General features: G+C 52.8%; 1 protein-coding gene across 5 annotated transcripts in view; it reads right to left on the reverse strand.

Moving 5' to 3' along the window:
- Window positions 1-1570: 1570 nt before the first annotated feature.
- LOC140197915 (calmodulin-binding transcription activator 2-like) overlaps window positions 1571-20637 on the reverse strand; it is a 216123-nt gene continuing 197056 nt past the window's right edge. For all 5 annotated transcript variants that reach the window (XM_072258518.1, XM_072258515.1, XM_072258516.1 and 2 more), the window contains 3 exons: window positions 4104-4297; window positions 3841-3915; window positions 1571-3075 (listed from right to left, as the gene is read on the reverse strand). In XM_072258518.1, the coding sequence (XP_072114619.1) occupies window positions 3012-3075; window positions 3841-3915; window positions 4104-4297 (333 nt within the window). In that variant the 3' untranslated portion in view covers window positions 1571-3011. The remainder of the gene's footprint in view (window positions 3076-3840; window positions 3916-4103; window positions 4298-20637) is intronic.

A 20637-nucleotide genomic window follows, 5' to 3' on the forward strand; every position in this document is an offset into this window, starting at 1 on the left:
ACTAACCAACATGGATTGTAGATTATCTGGAGATAATGAGCACTGAGCTGAACTATACCGATATATGTCTTTTGATTTTGTTTTATATTCTGTGTTTTTGCTCGTTTTTTTTGTTGCTGTTTGTGTGATTTTATATTTTGCGTGTGGGGGGTGGTGATATTTGATGTTTTTTCTTTGAAAGGGTTCCACGGTTTTCTTTCTTTCGTGACTGTCTGTGGGAAAGCGAATCTCAGGGCTGTATACTGCATACATAATTTGATAATAAATGTATTTTCAATCCTTCTCTGGGTAGCTAGCCATTTCAATTCTACTTCCCATAGCCTCCTCTACTGCCTCAACCTGATGGCATGAACATCGATTTCTAGGTAATTGCCCTCCATTCCTGTTTCCCTCCCTCACTTTACCTGCCTATCACCTCTCTCTCATATTACTCCTTCCCTTTGTTCCATGGCCTTCTATCCTCTCCTATCAGATCCCCCCTCCTCCAGTCCTTTATCCGATCGTGCAATACCTCCCAGCCCTTTACTTCCGCCTCTCCCAGTTTCAACTATCACCTACCACCTTGTAATTCTTCCTCCCCTCCCCCCACCTTCTTACTCTGACTTGTCATCTTTCTTTCAGTCCTGATGAAGGGTCTCGGTCCAAATGAATCTCAGGGCTATATATGGTGCCACGTACACACTTTGATACCAAATTTACTTTGAGCTTTGGGGAGGGAGGAGGAAGCCCACGTTACTACAGGGAGTGATGGGCTTGTACTGCCCTCAATTCAGCACCATGGTCCAGATGTCTGGACACTCAGTGGGGGGGGGGGGTGGTTCGCGATCTCGTTGGCTGCTGCGAGGTGTGGGTGAAGTGGTCATTCACGGAACGGGATGGTTGGGCACTCGAGGCGGCTCCCCCTTGTCCGACATACATCCACGCCCGGCTTTGTCTGGACAAATTGCACATGGTGTCCGGTGGCTCACCAGAGTTTCCCGACAGCGAGCCAAGTGCTTTGACTTCACTTGCCTCAGCACTGAACTGGCTCCATGTCTGTGGGTTCAAGTTGCAGTTCATGGTCTATGTATTACTGGTTCACCTTTACGCTGGTTGTGCCAATGTTCTTTTTCGCACATTTCATGTTTGTCAGTCTTTGATGTGGATGGTTTTTCGTAGTTCCTTTTGTGTTTCTTTATTTTGAAACTGTCTGCAAGAAGGTGAATCTCAAGACTGTATATGGTATACTTTGGACAGGGAAGATTCACTTTAACTGCTTGATTACGTTTTCCAGATTGTAAATTGATCATAACTTTTAAAAGATGTGGAGTACAGCTCCATCTGCAGGCTATCGCAGGTACTGCTGTTGCCTCACAGTTTGAGATACATGGGTCTGGGTGGTTTTCACGAGTGTGACCGCGTGGGGATTACCCTGGTTGCTCCGATCTGAAGTTCGCCTAAAATATTGGTGTGAGTTACCCATTGTGACAAAGGCTGCAAGGAAAGGATGGGCATAATCTTGACCCCTCCAACCACTGTTTCAGTGACAGTCGTGATGTCCTCAATAAGTGAAGCAAACACAAGTTCTCTACTGAAGTTTAATTTAGGAAATATTTCAACAATTACATCAGTACAGTCATGGGCAGAGTCAGTGACACACCCAGTTATGGTCCTGTACATGAACAATCTGAAAGCCCATGACTAGTTACAGACGGGATGGGGGAATTCCCACAGCAAGCGTGCACCCAACATAGGCAGAGGGGGATTCCAACTGCTGGGTCTGCAGGAGGAACTGGCCACACCTCCCAATCCCACCATCCCACATGTCCGTGCGTCAATGCATCTGCGACGCGAGTCTCCACCCCTTTCAGCCCAACACCCAAGTGCAGGGTGACTCACCGCTACATGTCAGTGCAATCAAACAATATTTACATCTGCAGGCTTTACCACATATCCTGGACCAGAGCAGCATTTCCCCACTCCTGTCCTCGGAACCCCTCATGTTCCAAGACGGGATCATACCAGCCGCCCAGACCCCAGACAGAGCTCCTGCACAGGGTCCCCAGTCTCCATCCCAAATCCCAGCCTTACAACCCAGTCTCTTTTCCCAGATCCACATTCACTCTCTTCTTGCTCCTGCTCCCCCCTTTCTCTTTCTCTCCTGCCTGCGTCCCCCATCTCTTTCTCTCAGACCACTCCCTCTCTCACTCACTCCTGCCCCTTTTCCTCTCTCTTTCTCTCTGACTCCCCCCTCTCTGTCCCAGCCCCATGATTGAGAAAGGTTTAAATCGAGGGGGTTGCTGGGCGGAATGGCTCAAGGGACTGATTCAGGCACTACAACCCAATAAATAAATAAATAAATAAATAGATACAACCATCACCCACTGGGGATCAGAATATGTGTGAATGGGGTGGGGAGAGATACTGCCCCACCATCCCATCCACAAACCAATCCAGGCAGGAGTGGAGTCAGTCTGATTAGCCATCATTATTTGGGGAGAGGAGAACTACAGGAATATCCCAGACCCCACTGCCACCCTCTAGCCAAGCGAGAGACCCCAATCCTGATCACATCCAGGGGTTTGGGATTTAGGGGATCAGGCACTAGGGTCCAGTCTGGACGCCCCCAACTCACCTCCCTCATCCTCCACCCTGGAACCAGCTCACCGCCCCCGACCTTAGCCAAGCACAGAACATAGACAAATTCCAAGGGGCCGGGAGCGGCGAGGGAGCTCCCGTTGTGCTGCCATGAGGGAGCCTCCCCCAGACTGCCGTGAGTGATTCCTCATGAGCCACCATGAGGGAGCTCCTCCTGGGCTGCCGTAAGGAAGCCTCTCCCCAGACTGCCATGGGGGAGCTTCCCATCTGCAGCAGCACTGGAGACCCTAGAGAAAGGTGATTGTCATTGTGAAGGGGGGAATATGGGGGGGGGGTGAATTATTGATGGAAGGCAGTGATAGGCAGTGATATCGTGGTGACCGCTCCCTCAGACACACAGAGTAGCTCTCTCGGTCTGAGCACCACCACACCAGTTATGTCGTCAACCCAGGGATGGGCACAGCCTCGAGCTCCTGCGACTGCCTCAGCTCCCTCATCCTGCAAACCAACAGACCAAACTGTGAGGATCAGATTGAGAATGTGTGTTGAAATAAAATTCCCTTCTTTTGTCCCATCACTACAATGCCGGGGTCAGACACAGAGTGAAGCTCTCTCTACTGTCCCATCACACACTCCCGGGGTCAGTCAGAGTGAATCTCCCTCCACACAGTCCCATCACACACTCCCGGGGTCAGACACAGAGTGAAGCTCCCTCCACACCGTCCCATCACACGCTCCCGGGGTCAGAAACAGAGTGAAGCTCCCTCCACACTGTCCCATCACATACTCCCGGGGTCAGACACAGAGTGAAGCTCCCTCCACACCGTCCCATCACACACTCCCGGGGTCAGAAACAGAGTGAATCTCCCTCCACACCGTCCCATCACACACTCCCGGGGTCAGACAGAGTGAAGCTCCCTCCACACTGTCCCATCACACACTCCCAGGGTCAGACACAGAGAGAGGCTCCAGCTACACTGTTACATCACTCTGACCCTGGAACAGTGCTTTGTCGTTTTAATACAAATACACCCCAATTCCTCGCCCGGGTCACCTGGAGCAGTTTGGGTGCAGAAGGCTTTCATTCCTATCTCAAATTATACAGGTTAGTGTGTGTGGGGCCGTCCGCCAGTGAGGGTCAGAGTGTGTGTGTGTGTGAGAGAGAGAGAGAGAGAGAGACTGTCCCCCAGTGAGGGTCAGTGTGTGTGTGTGGGACTGTGCCCCAGTGAGGGTCAGAGTGTATGACCCATCTCCCCTCATTACCTGTGCCGGCACCGTCTCAGGAACCTCATGATCTTGCGGGCAGCCTGGTCCTGCTTCTTGGTGAGAAAGGAAGCCCTAGAATGATAAAAGATTCCTCAGTACCACCTCTCCCAGAGTACCACCCCTCCCACAGCGAGTTGAGGTCGAGGGGGAGGGAATGCGGACCAAAGGGTGGGGAGTTGTAATCCTAGGAGTGGAGGGCTGTGACGAAGTGGGATTGTGCTGCCTGCAGCCTCCCCCTGACCCCCGGCACCCTAACTCACTTCATCTTCTGCTGTAGGGGTCCGGCACCGCGGTGCGCCTGTTTCAGCCGCTCGTACTCCTTGTAGCTGCGGTACGACTGCTGGATGAGCACGGCTGCCCGTCGGCTCTGCTGAAAGCGCTTCTGCTCATAGTAGCTGCGGAACTTGCTCTGGATCAGGATGGCTGCCTGCGTCATCTTCTTGTAAAGCGCATACTGCGGAGGCAGGGGAGAAGCACCATTAGAGCTCTGTTTCGTCCCTCCCCCATTTTGCGGTGAGAGTCAGTAATACTCACAGGGTGCATGGGTTGTGGTCATCGCCTAATGCATGGACCTGAGATCTCACAGCACAGGAGGACTGCAGGCATCTTCACCCCAGGGCTGCTTCCCAGTGTCTCCAGCACTAATAAAGGTCACCCCCCCCCCCCACCATCCAGCACAAGTCACCCCTCACCCTCTCACAAGGGACACGTCTCTCCAACAGCCAGACACCTGGGCTTGGGGAATATTGGAGCTGGAGGTGGGTGGGAACTGCTCTTCCCAGTACGGTGTCACAGGAAATAATTGACATACGAGGAGTGCTTGATGGCTCTGAGCCTGGAGTTTAAAAGAATGAGAGGGAGATCTTATTGAAACCTATTGAACATTGAAAGGCCTCGATAGAGTGGACATGGAGAGGTTGTTTCCCATAGTGGGGGATCCCAGGACCAGAGGGCACAACCTCAGAAAAAGGGATAGCCATTCAGAATGGAGATGAGGAGTTTCTTTAGCCAGAGGGAGGTGAATCTGTGGATTTCATTGCCACAGACTGCTGTGAGGGCCAAGTCATTGGGTATATTGGAAGTGATGGTTCTTGATTAGTGAGCGCTTACTGGGAGAAAGCAAGAGAATGGAGTTGAGAGGGATATTAAATCAGCCATGATGGAACGGTGGAGCAGGCTCGATGAGTTAAATGGCCTGAATCTTCTCCTTTGTCTTATGAACTAAGTGTTCTCAACTGCTGGGCTGGGGTTCACTGCAGGTTCCTGGAACCATTCACACAGGGGCTGTGACTTTCAGTGCCAACTAGTAAAGGTGAGCCTCACAGGAGATGGCTCTGTATCAGCAAGGTGGGAGGGAACGTGCTTGCCCAACAAGCAGGATCTAAGGATCTAAGCAGAATCTGACCCACACGAGATGTATGACATCCTGTTGGGCTGTGGGAACAAGGGACAAATGGAGTCAGAGGATACACAGCAAGGCAGAAGCAGGCACGCGATGTAAATAGCAACTAGACAAAGATAACCTGCCACACAATGGAAACGGACTAGACCGAGTTGGTCTGTCACACGGCAAAAACAGTGACTAGACCAAGTTAACCTGTAACTAGTTTTACCTTCAGAGCTATCCATGTTAGCTAGTGAAATGAAGAGAGCAGAGTTAGTGACACCACAGTCCGAAGCAAGTCTACGTACCCACCCCCACCGCACCCATCCCCACGACATGGGTCCACCTCCTGACACCAACAGTGGGCTGAAAGTCCAAGGAAAAGATAGGGAGGCGGGCCAGTCACAGGGAAATATCCAAGGAGAGAGTGATACTGTGGAGGGTTACACTTGTGGGAGGGGTGTAACTGATGGAAGATCACACCATGGGGAGGGAGGAGCAGTACTGAGGGATTTTTCACACTATGGGAGTGTCACACTTGGAGGGGGGCTCTAAGGATGTGTTACACTTAGAGCAGCGGTGGTATGTGAGCTTTCTGGAAAAAGTCAAATTATTTTGGGAATAAACCCTGAAGAACAATGATGAAGGGGTAGGAGAGAGGTGATTCATCTTTGGCAGTGGACTGCAGCAGTTTTCTTCTCGAAGAAAAGCTGTTTTCCCGAGTTTGTTGAGTCCGTGTTCGGGCCGCGGCAGGAACGGTGCCTGGCAGCTTCCCACAGTTTGGTCCTGCAACTTTTACTGGGAGCTGGGATGGATTTCTCTTACTCCCCCACCTGAAGTACTCTGCCAGGGATGACAGTGTGGAGTGTTTTGCGGTGAACGCCTGGACTTCCGTGCAGTAAGTCCAATGTGAGGAACATCAGAGCGGCCTGGTGGAAACTGCTTTACTGCGCAACAAGGTGGTCAGTGCTGACATTTCACCACACGACTTCCCTGCCTGTCTGGAGGAGACACCTGTCCTGTCTCTCGTTTCTAAACTGCTCTTCGAAAGACTGAGAAAGTGGTGTAACTGAGTTTATATCAGTGAGGTTTTGATTTCAGACTGTGTGGGGCTTTAACATGCTGGGCTGCAGCTCCAAAATGGCGGGACCTAGTTCTTATGCAGGAGGTGTATCTTGGAGCAAACAAACTCCTGTAGAGCCACCACCTTTTAGACTCATTCATTCATTATGAGCCATGTCGAATGACATGGGTGATCATGGAATCATGACCATGATTGTTTTTGGCAAATTTTTCTGCAAAAGGGGTTTGCCATTGCCTGCTTCTGGGCAGTGTTGTTACAAGGTGGGTGACCCCACCCATTGCCAATGCTCTTCAGAAATTGTCTGCCTGGCGTCAGTGGTCGCATAACCAGGTCTTGTGATATGCACCAATTGATCATATGACCAGCCATCACCTGCTCCCATGGCTTCACAGGACCCTATCAGGGAGGGGAGGGCTAAGCAGGTGTTGCATCTTACCCAACGATGACCTGAAGGCTAGTAGAGTGAAGGAGTGTCTTACACCTCCTTTGGTAGCAACATATCTCCACCCCGCTATGCGAGTTTATCTATATACTACTAAAACTCTCATGCTCTGTCTGTCTGTTTGTGACCTCCAAATAGCGCAAATGATGCATTACAGCAGCACTTTTTTTTGGCTAAATTGAATTAAAATGCACTAACTTACGGAATGCAAGCAAAGTTTAAAGTTATATACTGGTATAAAATTGCACATTTGCCAAAAATCAACAGGCTGGCTTTGACCCGAGAGCCCATCGGCCTTCATGGAAACCGGGACGTGACAGCCCGACACATGCGCACGGTCAGCCTCAGCAGCGACACCTACCAGAGCAAAAGGGCAGGGCAGCTCTATTTCCTGGGGTGTCATTCTGCTCATCACCATCAACATGTGCAGAATTGGGACAGATCTAACTGCCACCCATCAATAAGAGATAATTAAATCTTATTGTAATGACGTAGTTCGAGACACCCATAAAACCGTTTGCTGCAGTCAAAGGACAGCGGTAGCTATATCACATCCATTTAGGAGAGTGCCAACCACATCATCAAGAATAATCAGCATCATTTGGTGTTACTGCTTCGTATCTTCTAACCAGCATTAGGGTTAAAAAAAAATGGTCAGCCTAATTACGCCGCGTGGAAAGGGAAGGGGGACATTATGGTCAAGAGATGACGCCAAATGTCGTCAGGAAGCAGCAAGGAGAGGGAGAGAATGAGAATCAGATGAAGCCAGGGCCACACAACTCCAGGATCAAAGAGTCAGGACAAAAAAAGATGAGAGAAGAAGAGGCGGAGGAGGAGAAGCATGCACGTCTCCAGGATCAGAGATAAACAATAAACAGCAGAAGAGATGAAGAGACGGGGGATGAAAGGACTGCACGTCTCCAGAATGACAACAAGAGGCACAAGGGTGGCAGATAAACCAGAAATAATGCCATCAAAATGTCTTTTGTTAAATGAGGAGCTATATTTGCTTCCTACGCATCGTCCTTCTTTAAAAAACAGAGGTTTTCTACTTCAGTTTCCGAAGCAAAGCGATACCAATAGCATTCAGGAAAATTTAACGTTCATTCTGGTCACATCAGACTGCACTACCCTTCTTTCAAAAGGTGCCCCAACGGGTCACCCCGTTGTCTAGTCGACCAATAAATCTAAAATATAGAGTGCAATGTGACATCACTTCAACCTTGAGTACTGAGGAGAAGGTAGCTATTATGGTTGCGTCTGTGGATGGAGATGAAGGTGTTCTTGGGATTGGCAAGGTGCACCATGAGTCCGTTCTCTATCGACAGTCCACCAGAGAGCTGAGTAGGGGGTAGAAGTGGATGGGGTCTTTGTGCCGGTAGAGCCAGCGACAGGCCCCATACAGAAAGTGACCCTCTATATTATGTACCTGCACCTCTGCCCCCACTTGCGTTTTTTGGGTGAGGTGAGATTGCCAATCACCTGTATACTGCTCAAGCCACACGGAGGTTGTTTAGGTCATGATTACCCCACCACTGTAGAGGTGACATGTTTGGGAGTTGCTGAGGGGCATGGAACAGAACACTACCGAATCCACTGGGCTACGGGCCAGTCGCGCTGCCACATCCTCAGGGACATGTACCCCTGCCGAACAGGAGAGGCCTGATTTGTCATCCAGTGGAGTGCTGTGCTTGGAGCTCTCATCCGCCGGGCAGGGAATTGACGCTGGTGAAAGGAGGTTACTTGTGGTGGGGGGGAAGGGGCTCAACTGTGGGGTTGCCTCTCAGAATGTAGCCTTCCGCAGGTTGTAGGCTCTGGGGCCTGATGGGAACAGGAGTACTCCTGGGTCACTGTCCTCTCTGATAAATAGGGATATCGTGACTCCTCCATATGTTATCTCAGGGATGAGTGACCATGGCGACTCAGCTGTGGAGATGGGCAAGACCAAAGTGGCATGAGCCACTCTTTCAGACTGAGGAGGCTGATGGTATGCTCAAACTGGAGGCAGGAAACACCGTAAAGAGCAGTAGCACTGAACACGCTGCGAGTGCCATTGACTATCCGGGGGAGCAGTGTCTCCCTCAGCACTGTTCCTGAGGCTGGTATCAATGCGGCTGCCTCCAGTAGTGGGGTGAGGGCGTGGGAATAGGACAAAGTGGATGAGGATGTTTCCAGTTCTGGGGTGAGGGTGTGGGAAAAGGACAGTCAGGATGAGGATGTTTCCGGTAGTGGGGTGAGGGTGTGTTAATGGGACAGTGAGGATGAGGATGTTTCCAGTAGTGAGGTGTGGGTGTGTTAATGGGACAGTCAGGATGAGGATGTTTCCGGTAGTGGGGTGAGTGTGTGGGAACGTGACAGTCACGATGAGGATGTTTCCGGTAGTGGGGTGTGGGTGTGGGAATGGGACAGTGAGGATGAGGATGTTTCCGGCAGTGGGGTGTGGGTGTGTTAATGGGACAGTCAGGATGAGGATGTTTCCGGTAGTGGGGTGAGTGTGTGGGAACGTGACAGTCACGATGAGGATGTTTCCGGTAGTGGGGTGAGGGTGTGGGAATGGGACAGTGACGATGAGGATGTTTCCAGCAGTGGGGTGTGGGTGTGTTAATGGGACAGTCAGGATGAGGATGTTTCCGGTAGTGGGGTGAGGGTGTGGGAACGGGACAGTGAGGATGTTTCCGGTACTGGGGTGTGGGTATTTTAATGGGACAGTCAGGAGGAGGATGTTTCCGGTAGTGGGGTGTGGGGGTGATAATGGGACAGTGAGGATGAGGATATTTCCGGTAATGGGGTGATTGGGTAAGAACAGGACAGTGAAGATGAATATGTTTCCGGTAGTGCGGTGAGGGTGTGGGAACGGGACAGTGTGGGTGAGGATGTTTCCGGTAGGGGGTGAGGTTGTGGGAACGGGACAGTGAGGATGAGGACGTTTCCGGTAGTGGGGTGAGGGTGTGGAAACAGGACAGTGAGGATGAGGATGTTTCCGGTAGTGGGGTGAGTGTGTGGGAACGTGACAGTCAGGATGAGGTTGTTTCCGGTAGTGGGGTGAGGGTGTGGGAATGGGACAGTGAGGATGAGGATATTTCCGGCAGTGGTGTGTGGGTGTGTTAATGGGACTGTCAGGATGAGGATGTTTCCGGTAGTGGGATGAGGGTGTGGGAACGGGACAGTGAGGATGAGGATGTTTCCGGCAGTGGGGTGTGGGTGTGTTAATGGGACAGTCAGGATGAGGATGTTTCCGGTAGTGGGGTGAGGGTGTGGGAATGGGACAGTGAGGATGAGGATATTTCCGGCAGTGGTGTGTGGGTGTGTTAATGGGACTGTCAGGATGAGGATGTTTCCGGTAGTGGGGTGATGGTGTGGGAATGGGACAGTCAGGATGAGGATGTTTCCGGTAGTGGGATGAGGGTGTGGGAACGGGACAGTGAGGATGAGGATGTTTCCGGCAGTGGGGTGTGGGTGTGTTAATGGGACAGTCAGGATGAGGATGTTTCCGGTAGCGGGGTGAGGGTGTGGGAACGGGACAGTGAGGATGAGGATGTTTCCGGTAGTGGGGTGTGGGTATTTTAATGGGACAGTCAGGAGGAGGATGTTTCCGGTACTGGGGTGTGGGTGTGTTAATGGGACAGTCAGGAGGAGGATGTTTCCGGTAGTGGGGTGTGGGTGTAATAACGGGACAGTGAGGATGAGGATGTTTCCTGTAGTGGGGTGAGGGTGTAGGAACGGGACAGTCAGGATGAGGATGTTTCCAGTAGTGGGGTGAGGGTGTGGGAACAGGACAGTGAGGATGAGGATGTTTCCGGTAGTGGGATTAAGGTGTGGGAACGGGACAGTGAGGATGAGGACGCTTCCGGTAGTGGGGTGAGTGAGTGGGAATGGGACAGTGAGGATGAGGATGTTTCCGGTAGTGGGATGAGGGTGTGGGAACGGGACAGTGAGGATGAGGATGTTTCCGGTAGTGGGTTGAGGGTGTGTTAATGGGACAGTCAGGATGAGGATGTTTCCGGTAGTGGGTGAGGGCGTGGGAACGGGACAGTGAGAATGAGAATATTTCCGGTAGTGGGGTGACGGTGTGGGAACGGGACAATGAGGATGAGGATATTTCCGGTAGTGGGGTGAGTGGGTGGGAACGGGACAGTCAGGATGAGGATGTTTCCGGTAGTGGGGTGAGGGTGTGGGAATGGGACAGTGAGGATGAGGATGTTTCCGGTAGTGGGGTGAGGATGTGTTAATGGGACAGTGAGGATGAGGATATTTCCGGTAGTGGAGTGAGTGTGTGGGAACATGACAGTCAGGATGAGGATGTTTCCGGTAGTGGAGTGTGCGTGTGTTAATGGGACAGTCAGGATGAGGATATTTCCGGTAGTGGGGTGAGTGTGTGGGAACATGACAGTCAGGATGAGGATGTTTCCGGTAGTGGAGTGAGGGTGTGGGAATGGGACAGTGAGGATGAGGATATTTCCGGTAGTGGGGTGAGTGGGTGGGAACGGGAGAACGAAGAGGAGGAAGTGTCTAGTAGTGGGGTGAGAGTGTGGGAACGGGACAGTGTGGGTCAGGATGTTTCCGGTAGTGGGGTGAGGGTGTGGGAACGAGACAGTGAGATTGAGGATGTTTCCGGCAGTGGGGTGAGGGTGTCGGAACGGGACAGTGAGGATGCGGATGTTTCCAGTTCTGGGGCGAGGTTGTGGGAATGGGAGTGAGGATGAGGATATTTCCAGTGATGGGGTGATTGGGTAAGAACAGCCCAGTGAAGATGAATATGTTTCCGGTAGTGGGGTGAGGGTGTGGGAACGGGACAGCGAGGAGGAGGATGTTTCCGGTAGTGGAGTGAGTGGGTGGGAACGGGACAGTGAGGGTGAGGATATTTCCAGTAGTGGGGTGAGGTTGTGGGCACTGGACAGTGAGGATGAGGATGTTTCCGGTAGTGGGGTGAGGGTGTGGGAACGGGACAGTGAGGATGAGGATGTTTCCGGTAGTGGGGTGAGGGTGTGGGAATGGGACAGAGAGGATGAGGATGTTTCCGGTTAGTGAGGTGTGGGTGTGTTAATGGGACAGTCAGGATGAGGATGTTTCCGGTATTGGGGTGAGTGTGTGGGAACGTGACAGTCAGGATGAGGATGTTTCCGGTAGTGGGGTGAGGGCGTGGGAATGGGACAGTGAGAATGAGGATGTTTCCGGCAGTGGGGTGTGGGTGTGTTAATGGGTCAGTCAGGATGAGGATGTTTCCGGTAGTGGGGTGAGGGTGTGTGAACGGGACAGTGTGGATGAGGATGTTTCCGGTAGTGGGGTGTGGGTATTTTAATGGGACAGTCAGGATGAGGATGTTTCCGGTAGTGGGGTGTGGCTGTGTTAATGGGACAGTCAGGATGAGGATGTTTCCAGTAGTGGGGTGGGGGTGTGGGAATGGGACAGTGAAGGTGAGGATGTTTCCAGTAGTGGGGTGAGGGTGTGTGAACGGGACAGTCAGGATGAGGATGTTTCCGGCAGTGGGGTGTGGGTGTGTTAATGGGACAGTCTGGATGAGGATGTTTCCGGTAGTGGGGTGTGAGTGTGGGAACGGGACAGTGAGGATGAGGATATTTCTGGTAGTGGGGTGAGTGGGTCGGAACGGGACAGCGAGGAGGAGGAAGTGTCTAGTAGTGGGGTGAGTGTGTGGGAACGGGACAGTGTGGATGAGGATGTTCCCGGTAGTGAGGTGAGGGGTGTGGGAACGGGACAGTGAGGATGAGGCTGTTTCCGGTAGTGGGGTGTGGGTGTGTTAATGGGACAGTGAGGATGACGATGTTTCCAGTTCTGGGGTGAGGTTCTGGAAACGGGACAGTGAGGATGAGGATGTTTCCGGCAGTGGGGTGTGGGTGTGTTACTGGGAGAGTGAGGATGAGGATGTTTCCGGTAGTGGGGTGAGGTTGTGGAATGGGACAGTGAAGGTGAGTATGTTTCCAGTAGTGGGGTGACGGTGTGTGAACGGGACAGTCAGGATGAGGATGTTTCCGGCAGTGGGGTGTCGGTGTGTTAATGGGACAGTCTGGATGAGAATGTTTCCGGTAGTGGGGTGAGGGTGTGGGAACGGGACAACGAGGAGGAGGAAGTGTCTATTAGTGAGGTGAGTGTGTGGGAACGGGACAGTGTGGATGAGGATGTTTCCGGTAGTGGGGTGAGGTGTGGGAACGGGACAGTGAGGATGAGGATGTTTCCCATAGTGGGGTGAGGGTGTGGAACGGGACAATCAGGATGAGCATGTTTCCGGTAGTGGGGTGAGGGTGTGGGAATGGGAATGGGACAGTGAGGATGAGGATGTTTCCGGTAGTGGGGTGAGGGTGTGGGAAAGGGACAGTGAGGATGAGGATGTTTCCAGTTCTGGGGTGAGGTTGTGGGAACGGGACAGTGAGGATGAGGATATTTCAGGTAGTGGGGTGTGGGTATTTTAATAGGATAGTCAGGATGAGGATGTTTCCGGTAGTGGGGTGAGGGTGTGGAAACGGGCAGTGAGATGAGGATGTTTCCAGTAGTGGTGTGTGGGTATTTTAATAGGACAGTCAGGATGAGGATTTTTCCAGTAGTGGGGTGTGGGTGTGTTAATGGGACAGTCAGGATGAGGATGTTTCCGATAGTTGGGTGCGGGTGTGGGAACGGGACAGTAAGGATGAGGATGTTTCCGGTAGTGGGGTGTGGGTATTTTAATGGGACAGTCAGGATGAAGATGTTTCCGATAGTGGGGTGAGGGTGTAGGAACGGGACAGTGTGGGTGAGGGTGTTTCCGGTAGTGGGATGAGTGGGTGGGAACGGACAGTGAGGATGAGGATATTTCCGGTAGTGGGGTGTGGGTGTGTTAATGGGACAGTGAGGATGAGGATGTTTCCAGTTCTGGGGTGAGGTTGTGGGAATGGGAGTGAGGATGAGGATATTTCCAGTAATGGGTGATTGGGTAAGAACAGCCCAGTGAAGATGAATAGTTTCCGGTAGTGGAGTGAGTGGCTGGAACGGGACAGTGAGGGTGAGGACGTTTCCGGTAGTGGGGTGAGGGTGTGGGAACGGGACAGTGAGGATGAGGATGTTTCCGGCAGTGGGGTGTGGGTGTGTTAATGGGACAGTCAGGATGAGGATGTTTCCAGTAGTGGGGTGAGGGTGTGGAAACCGGACAGTGAGGATGAGGATGTTTCCGGTAGTGGGGTGTGGGTATTTAATGGGACAGTCAGGATGAGGATGTTTCCGGTAGTGGGGTGTGGGTGTGTTAATGGGACAGTCTGGATGAGGATGTTTCCGGTAGTGGGGTGAGGGTGTGTGAACGGGACAGTGAGGATGAGGATGTTTCCGGTAGTGGGGTGTGGGTATTTTAATGGGACAGTCAGGATGAGGATGTTTCCTGTAGTGGGGTGTGGGTGTGTTAATGGGACAGTCTGGATGAGGATGTTTCCGGTAGTGGGGTGAGGGTGTGGGAATGGGACAGTGAGGATGAGGATATTTCGTGTAGTGGGGTGAGTGGGTGGGAACGGGACAGTCAGGATGAGGTTGTTTCCGGTTCTGGGGTGGGGCTGTATTAATGAGACAGTGAGGATGAGGATGTTGCTGGTCGTGGGTGGGGGTGTGGAATGGGACAGTGAGGATGAGGAAGTGGTCTAGTAGTGGGGTGAAGGTGTGGGATGGGACAGTGAAGATGAGGATGTTTCCAGTAGTGGGGTGAGGGTGTGTGAACGGGACAGTGAGGATGAGGATGTTTCCGGTAGTGGGGTGTGGGTGTGTTAATGAGACAGTCAGGATGAGGATGTTTCCCATAGTGGGGTGAGGGTGTGTTAATGGGACAATCAGGATGAGGATGTTTCCGGTAGTGGGGTGTGGGTGTGTTAATGTGACATTCAGGATGAGGATGTTTCCGATGGTGGGGTGAGGGTATGGGAATGGGACAGTGTGGGTGAGGATGTTTCCGGTAGTGGGGTGAGGGTGTGGGAACGGGACAGTGAGGATGAGGACGTTTCCGGTAGTGGGGTGAGGGTGTGCGAACGGGACAGTGAGGATGAGGATGTTTCCGGTAGTGGGATGAGTGGGTGGGAACGGGACAGTCAGGATTAGGATGTTTTCGGTTCTGGGTGAGGGTGTGTTAATTGGACAGTGAGGATGAGGATGTTTCCGGTAGTCGGGGTGGTGGTGTGGGGAATGGGACAGTGAGGATGAGGATGTTTCCGGTAGTGGCATGTGGGTGTGTTAATGGGTCAGTCAGGATGAGGATGTTTCCGGTAGTGGGGTGAGGGTGTGGGAACGGGACAGTGAGGATGAGGATGTTTCCGGTAGTGGGGTGATGGTGTGGGAATGGGACAGTCAGGATGAGGATGTTTCCGGTAGTGGGGTGAGGGTGTGGGAATGGGACAGTGAGGATGAGGATGTTTCCGGCAGTGGGGTGTGGGTGTGTTAATGGGACAGTCAGGATGAGGATGTTTCGGTAGTGGGGTTAGGGTGTGGGAACGGACACTGAGGATGAGTATGTTTCAGGTTCTGGGGTGGGGCTGTATTAATGAGACAGTGAGGATGAGGATGTTGCTGGTTGTTGCCTGGGGGTGTGGGAATGGGACAGTGAGGATGAGGAGGTTTCCGGTAGTGGCGTGTGGGTGTGTTAATGGGACAGTCAGGATGAGGATGTTTCCGGTAGTGGGGTGAGGGTGTGGGAACGGGACAGTGAGGATGAGTATGTTTCCGGTAGTGGGGTGAGGGTATGGGAATGGGACAGTGTGGGTGAGGATATTTCAGGTAGTGGGGTGAGGGTGTGGGAACGGGACAGTGAGGATGAATTCTGTTTCCGGTAGTGGGGTGTGGGTATTTTAATGGGACAGTCAGGATGAGGATGTTTCCGGTAGTGGGGTGTGGGTGTGTTAATGGGACAGTCTGGATGAGGATGTTTCCGGTAGTGGGGTGTGGGTGTGTTAATGGGACAGTCTGGATGAGGATGTTTCCGGTAGTGGTGTGAGGGTGTGGGAATGGGACAGTGAGGATGAGGATATTTCGTGTAGTGGGGTGAGTGGGTGGGAACGGGACAGTCCAGGATGAGGTTGTTTCCGGTTCTGGGGTGGGGCTGTATTAATGAGACAGTGAGGATGAGGATGTTGCTGGTCGTGGGAGGGGGTGTGGGAATGGGACAGTGAGGATGAGGATGTTTCCGGTAGTGGCGTGTGGGTGTGTTAATGGGACAGTCAGGATGAGGATGTTTCCGGTAGTGGGGTGAGGGTGTGGGAACGGGACAAGTTGGGTGAGGATGTTTCCGGTAGTGGGATGAGTGGGTGGGAACGGGACGGTGAGGATGAGGATGTTCCGGTAGTGGGGTGAGGGTGTGGGAACGGGACACTGAGGATGAGCATATTTCTGGTAGTGGGGTGAGTGGGTGGGAATGAGATTGTGTGGATGAGGATGTGTCCAGTCGTGGGGTGAGTGGGTGGGAATGGGACAGTGAGGATGAGGAAGTGTCTAGTAGTGGGGTGAAGGTGTGGGAATGGGACAGTGAGGATGAGGATGTTTCCAGTAGTGGGGTGAGTGTGTGTGAACGGGACAGTGAGGATGAGGATGTTTCCGGTAGTGGGGTGTGGGTGTGTTAATGGGACAGTCAGGATGAGGATGTTTCCGGTAGTGGGGTGTGGGTGTGTTAATGGACAGTCAGGATGAGGATGTTTCCGGTAGTGGGGTGTGGGTGTGTTAATGTGACAGTCAGGATGAGGATGTTTCCGATGGTGGGGTGAGGGTATGGGAATGGACAGTGTGGGTGAGGATGTTTCCGGTAGTGGGGTGAGGGTGTGGGAATGGACAGTGAGGATGAGGATATTTCGTGTAGTGGGGTGAGTGGGTGGGAACGGGACAGTCAGGATGAGGTTGTTTCCGGTTCTGGGGTGGGGCTGTATTAATGAGACAGTGAGGATGAGGATGTTGCTGGTCGTGGGTGGGGTGTGGGAATGGGACAGTCAGGATGAGGATGTTTCCGGTAGTGGGGTGAGGGTGTGGGAACGGACAAGTTGGGTGAGGATGTTTCCGGTAGTGGGATGAGTGGGTGGGAACGGGACAGTGAGGATGAGGACGTTTCCGGTAGTGGGGTGAGGGTGTGCGAACGGGACAGTGAGGATGAGGATGTTTCCGGTAGTGGGATGAGTGGGTGGGAACGGGACAGTCAGGATTAGGATGTTTTCGGTTCTGGGGTGAGGGTGTGTTAATTGGACAGTGAGGATGAGGATGTTTCCGGTAGTGGGTGGTGGTGTGGGAATGGGACAGTGAGGATGAGGATGTTTCCGGTAGTGGCATGTGGGTGTGTTAATGGGTCAGTCAGGATGAGGATGTTTCCGGTAGTGGGGTGAGGGTGTGGGAACGGGACAGTGAGGATGAGGATGTTTCCGGTAGTGGGGTGATGGTGTGGGAATGGGACAGTCAGGATGAGGATGTTTCCGGTAGTGGGGTGAGGGTGTGGAATGGGACAGTGAGGATGAGGATGTTTCCGGCAGTGGGTGTGGGTGTGTTAATGGGACAGTCAGGATGAGGATGTTTCCTGTAGTGGGGTGTGGGTGTGTTAATGGGACAGTCTGGATGAGGATGTTTCCGGTAGTGGGGTGAGGGTGTGGGAACGGGACAGTGAGGATGAGGATATTTCCGGTAGTGGGGTGAGTGGGTGGGAACGGGACAGTCAGGATGAGGTTGTTTCTGGTTCTGGGGTGGGGCTGTATTAATGAGACAGGGAGGATGAGGATTTTGCTGGTCGTAGGGTGGGGGTGTGGGAATGGGACAGTGAGGATGAGGTGGTTTCCGGTAGTCGGCTGTGGGTGTGTTAATAGGACAGTCAGGATGAGGATGTTTCCGGTCGTGGGGTGAGGGTGTGGGAATGGGACAGTGAGGATGAGTATGTTTCCGGTAGTGGGGTGCGGGTATTTAATGGGACAGTCAAGATGAGGATGTTTCCGGCAGTGGGGTGTGGGTGTTTTAATGGGACAGTCTGGATGAGGATGTTTGCTGTAGTGGGGTGAGTGGGTGGGAATGGGACAGTCAGGATGAGGTTGTTTCCGGTTCTGGGGTGGGGCTGTATTAATGAGACAGTGAGGATGAGGATGTGGCTGGTCGTGGGCTGGCGGTGTGGGAATGGGACAGTGAGGATGAGGATGTTTCCGGTAGTGGCGTGTGGGTGTGTTAATGGGACAGTCAGGATGAGGATGTTTCCGGTAGTGGGGTGAGGGTGTGGGAACGGGACAAGGTGGGTGAGGATGTTTCCGGTAGTGGGATGAGTGGGTGGGAACGGGACAGTGAGGATGAGGATGTTTCCGGTAGTGGGGTGAGGGTGTGGGAACGGGACAGTGAGGATGAGGATATTTCCGGTAGTGGGGTGAGTGGGTGGGAATGAGATAGTGTGGATGAGGATGTGTCCAGTCGTGGGGTGAGTGGGTGGGAATGGGACAGTGAGGATGAGGAAGTGTCTAGTAGTGGGGTGAAGGTGTGCGAACGGGACAGTGAGGATGAGGATGTTTCCGGTAGTGGGATGAGTGGGTGGGAACGGGACAGTCAGGATTAGGATGTTTCCGGTTCTGGGGTGAGGGTGTGTTAATGAGACAGTGAGGATGAGGATGTTTCCGGTAGTGGGATTAAGGTGTGGGAATGGGACAGTGAGGATCAGGATGTTTCCAGTAGTGGGGTGGAGGTGTGGGAATGGGACAGTGAGGATGAGGATGTTTCCGGTAGTGGGGTGAGGGTCTGGGAACGGACAGTGAGAATGAGGACGATTCCGGTCGTGGGGTGAGGGTGTGCGAACGGGACAGTGAGGATGAGGATGTTTCCGGTAGTGGGATGAGTGGGTGGGAACGGGACAGTCAGGATTAGGATGTTGCCGGTTCTGGGGTGAGGGTGTGTTAATGGGACTGTGAGGATGAGGATGTTTCCGGTAGTGGGGTGGTGGTGTGGGAATGGGACAGTGAGGATGAGGATGTTTTTGGTAGTGGCGTGTGGGTGTGTTAATGGGTCAGTCAGGATGAGGATGTTTCCGGTAGTGGGGTGTGGGTGTGTTAATGGGACAGTGAGGATGAGGATGTTTCCGGCAGTGGGGTGTGGGTGTGTTAATGGGACAGTCTGGATGAGGATGTTTCCGGTAGTGGGGTGAGGGTGTGGGAACGGGATAGTGAGGATGAGGATGTTTCCCGTAGTGGGGTGAGGGTGTGGGAATGGGACAGTCAGGATGAGTATGTTTCCGGTAGCGGGGTGAGGGTGTGGGAATGGGACAGTGAGGATGAGGATGTTTCCGGCAGTGGGGTGTGGGTGTGTTAATGGGACAGTCAGGATGAGGATGTTTCCGGTAGTGGGGTGAGGTTGTGGGAACGGGACACTGAGGATGAGTATGTTTCCGGTAGTGGGGTGTGGGTATTTAATGGGACAGTCAGGATGAGGATGTTTCTGGTAGTGGGGTGTGGGGTGTGTTAATGGGACAGTCTGGATGAGGATGTTTCCGGTAGTGGGGTGAGTGGGTGGGAACGGGACAGTCAGGATGAGGTTGTTTCCGGTTCTGGGGTGGGGCTGTGTTAATGAGACAGTGAGGATGAGGATGTTGCTGGTCGTGGGTGGGGGTGTGGGAATGGGACAGTGAGGATGAGGAGGTTTCCGGTAGTGGCGTGTGGGTGTGTTAATGGGACAGTCAGGATGAGGATGTTTCCGGTAGTGGGGGTCAGGGTGTGGGAACGGGACAAGTTGGGTGAGGATGTTTCCGGTAGTGGGATGAGTGGGTGGGAACGGGACAGTGAGGATGAGGATGTTTCCGGTAGTGGGGTGAGGGTGTGGGAACGGGACAGTGAGGATGAGGATATTTCCGGTAGTGGGGTGAGTGGGTGGGAATGAGATAGTGTGGATGAGGATGTGTCCAGTCGTGGGGTGAGTGGGTGGGAATGGGACAGTGAGGATGAGGATGTTTCCGGTAGTGGGGTATGGGTGTGTTAATGGGACAGTCAGGATGAGGATGTTTCCAGTAGTGGGGTGTGGGTGTGGGAATGGGACAGTGTGGGTGAGGATGTTTCCGGTAGTGGGAGGAGGGTGTTGGAACGGGACAGTGAGGGTGAGGATATTTCCGTTAGTGGGGTGAGGGTGTGGGAACGGGACAGTGAGGGTGAGGGTGTGGGAACGGGACAGTGAGGGTGAGGATGTTTCCGGTAGTGGAGCGAGGTTGTGGGAATGGGACAGTGAGGATGAGGATGTTTCCGGTAGTGGGGTGAGAGTGTGTGAATGAGATAGTGTGGATGAGGATATTTCCGGTAGTGGGGTGAGTGGGTGGGAATGAGATAGTGTGGATGAGGATGTTTCCAGTAGTGGGGTGAGTGGGTGGGAACGGGAACGTGAGGGTGTGGATGACTTGGGATGAAGTGGGTGTGGAGGACTCTTGCGAAGTCTGAAGCTGACATGGCAAAGTTCCTCTCTGGCAGTGAGTATGTGGAGGAAATTAGGGAGTTCATATCTGACCTTGGCACAGACAGCATCAAGCCCAGCTTACCTCTGACAAATACTGCCTAACCGGGGTGGAGAGGGGTGTTCCACCTACAGGTATTTCAGCAAACACTGCTAGACAACATGATCGATTCAGGGTCTCGTTCTGTCTGCTCTGGGAAGCTTGGAAGTTAGAACGGAGGAATTTCTCTTCCCTGACACTAGGGTGGGACATGGTCAAAGCTGATGTCAGACTCTTTTGCAAGGGTCTGCCAAGAAGCACACGTTCCAGATTGCTTGATCTGTAGACCCAGCTGGCCCCAACCACACGAGACTCATTCTTTTACCAGGACAAGGAGGAAGCATTATGGAACTCAAAGCTCAAGGGGTCCCAAGGTGAAGTTATGAATCTAGCTGTTAGAAGATCTGGCCCTTCTTTTACTCTCTGGAGAAATGGAGGGGTGTGCGCCAATA

Source organism: Mobula birostris, chromosome 5 (assembly GCF_030028105.1).
Source record: "Mobula birostris isolate sMobBir1 chromosome 5, sMobBir1.hap1, whole genome shotgun sequence".
Classification (NCBI taxonomy): Eukaryota; Metazoa; Chordata; class Chondrichthyes; order Myliobatiformes; family Myliobatidae; genus Mobula; species Mobula birostris.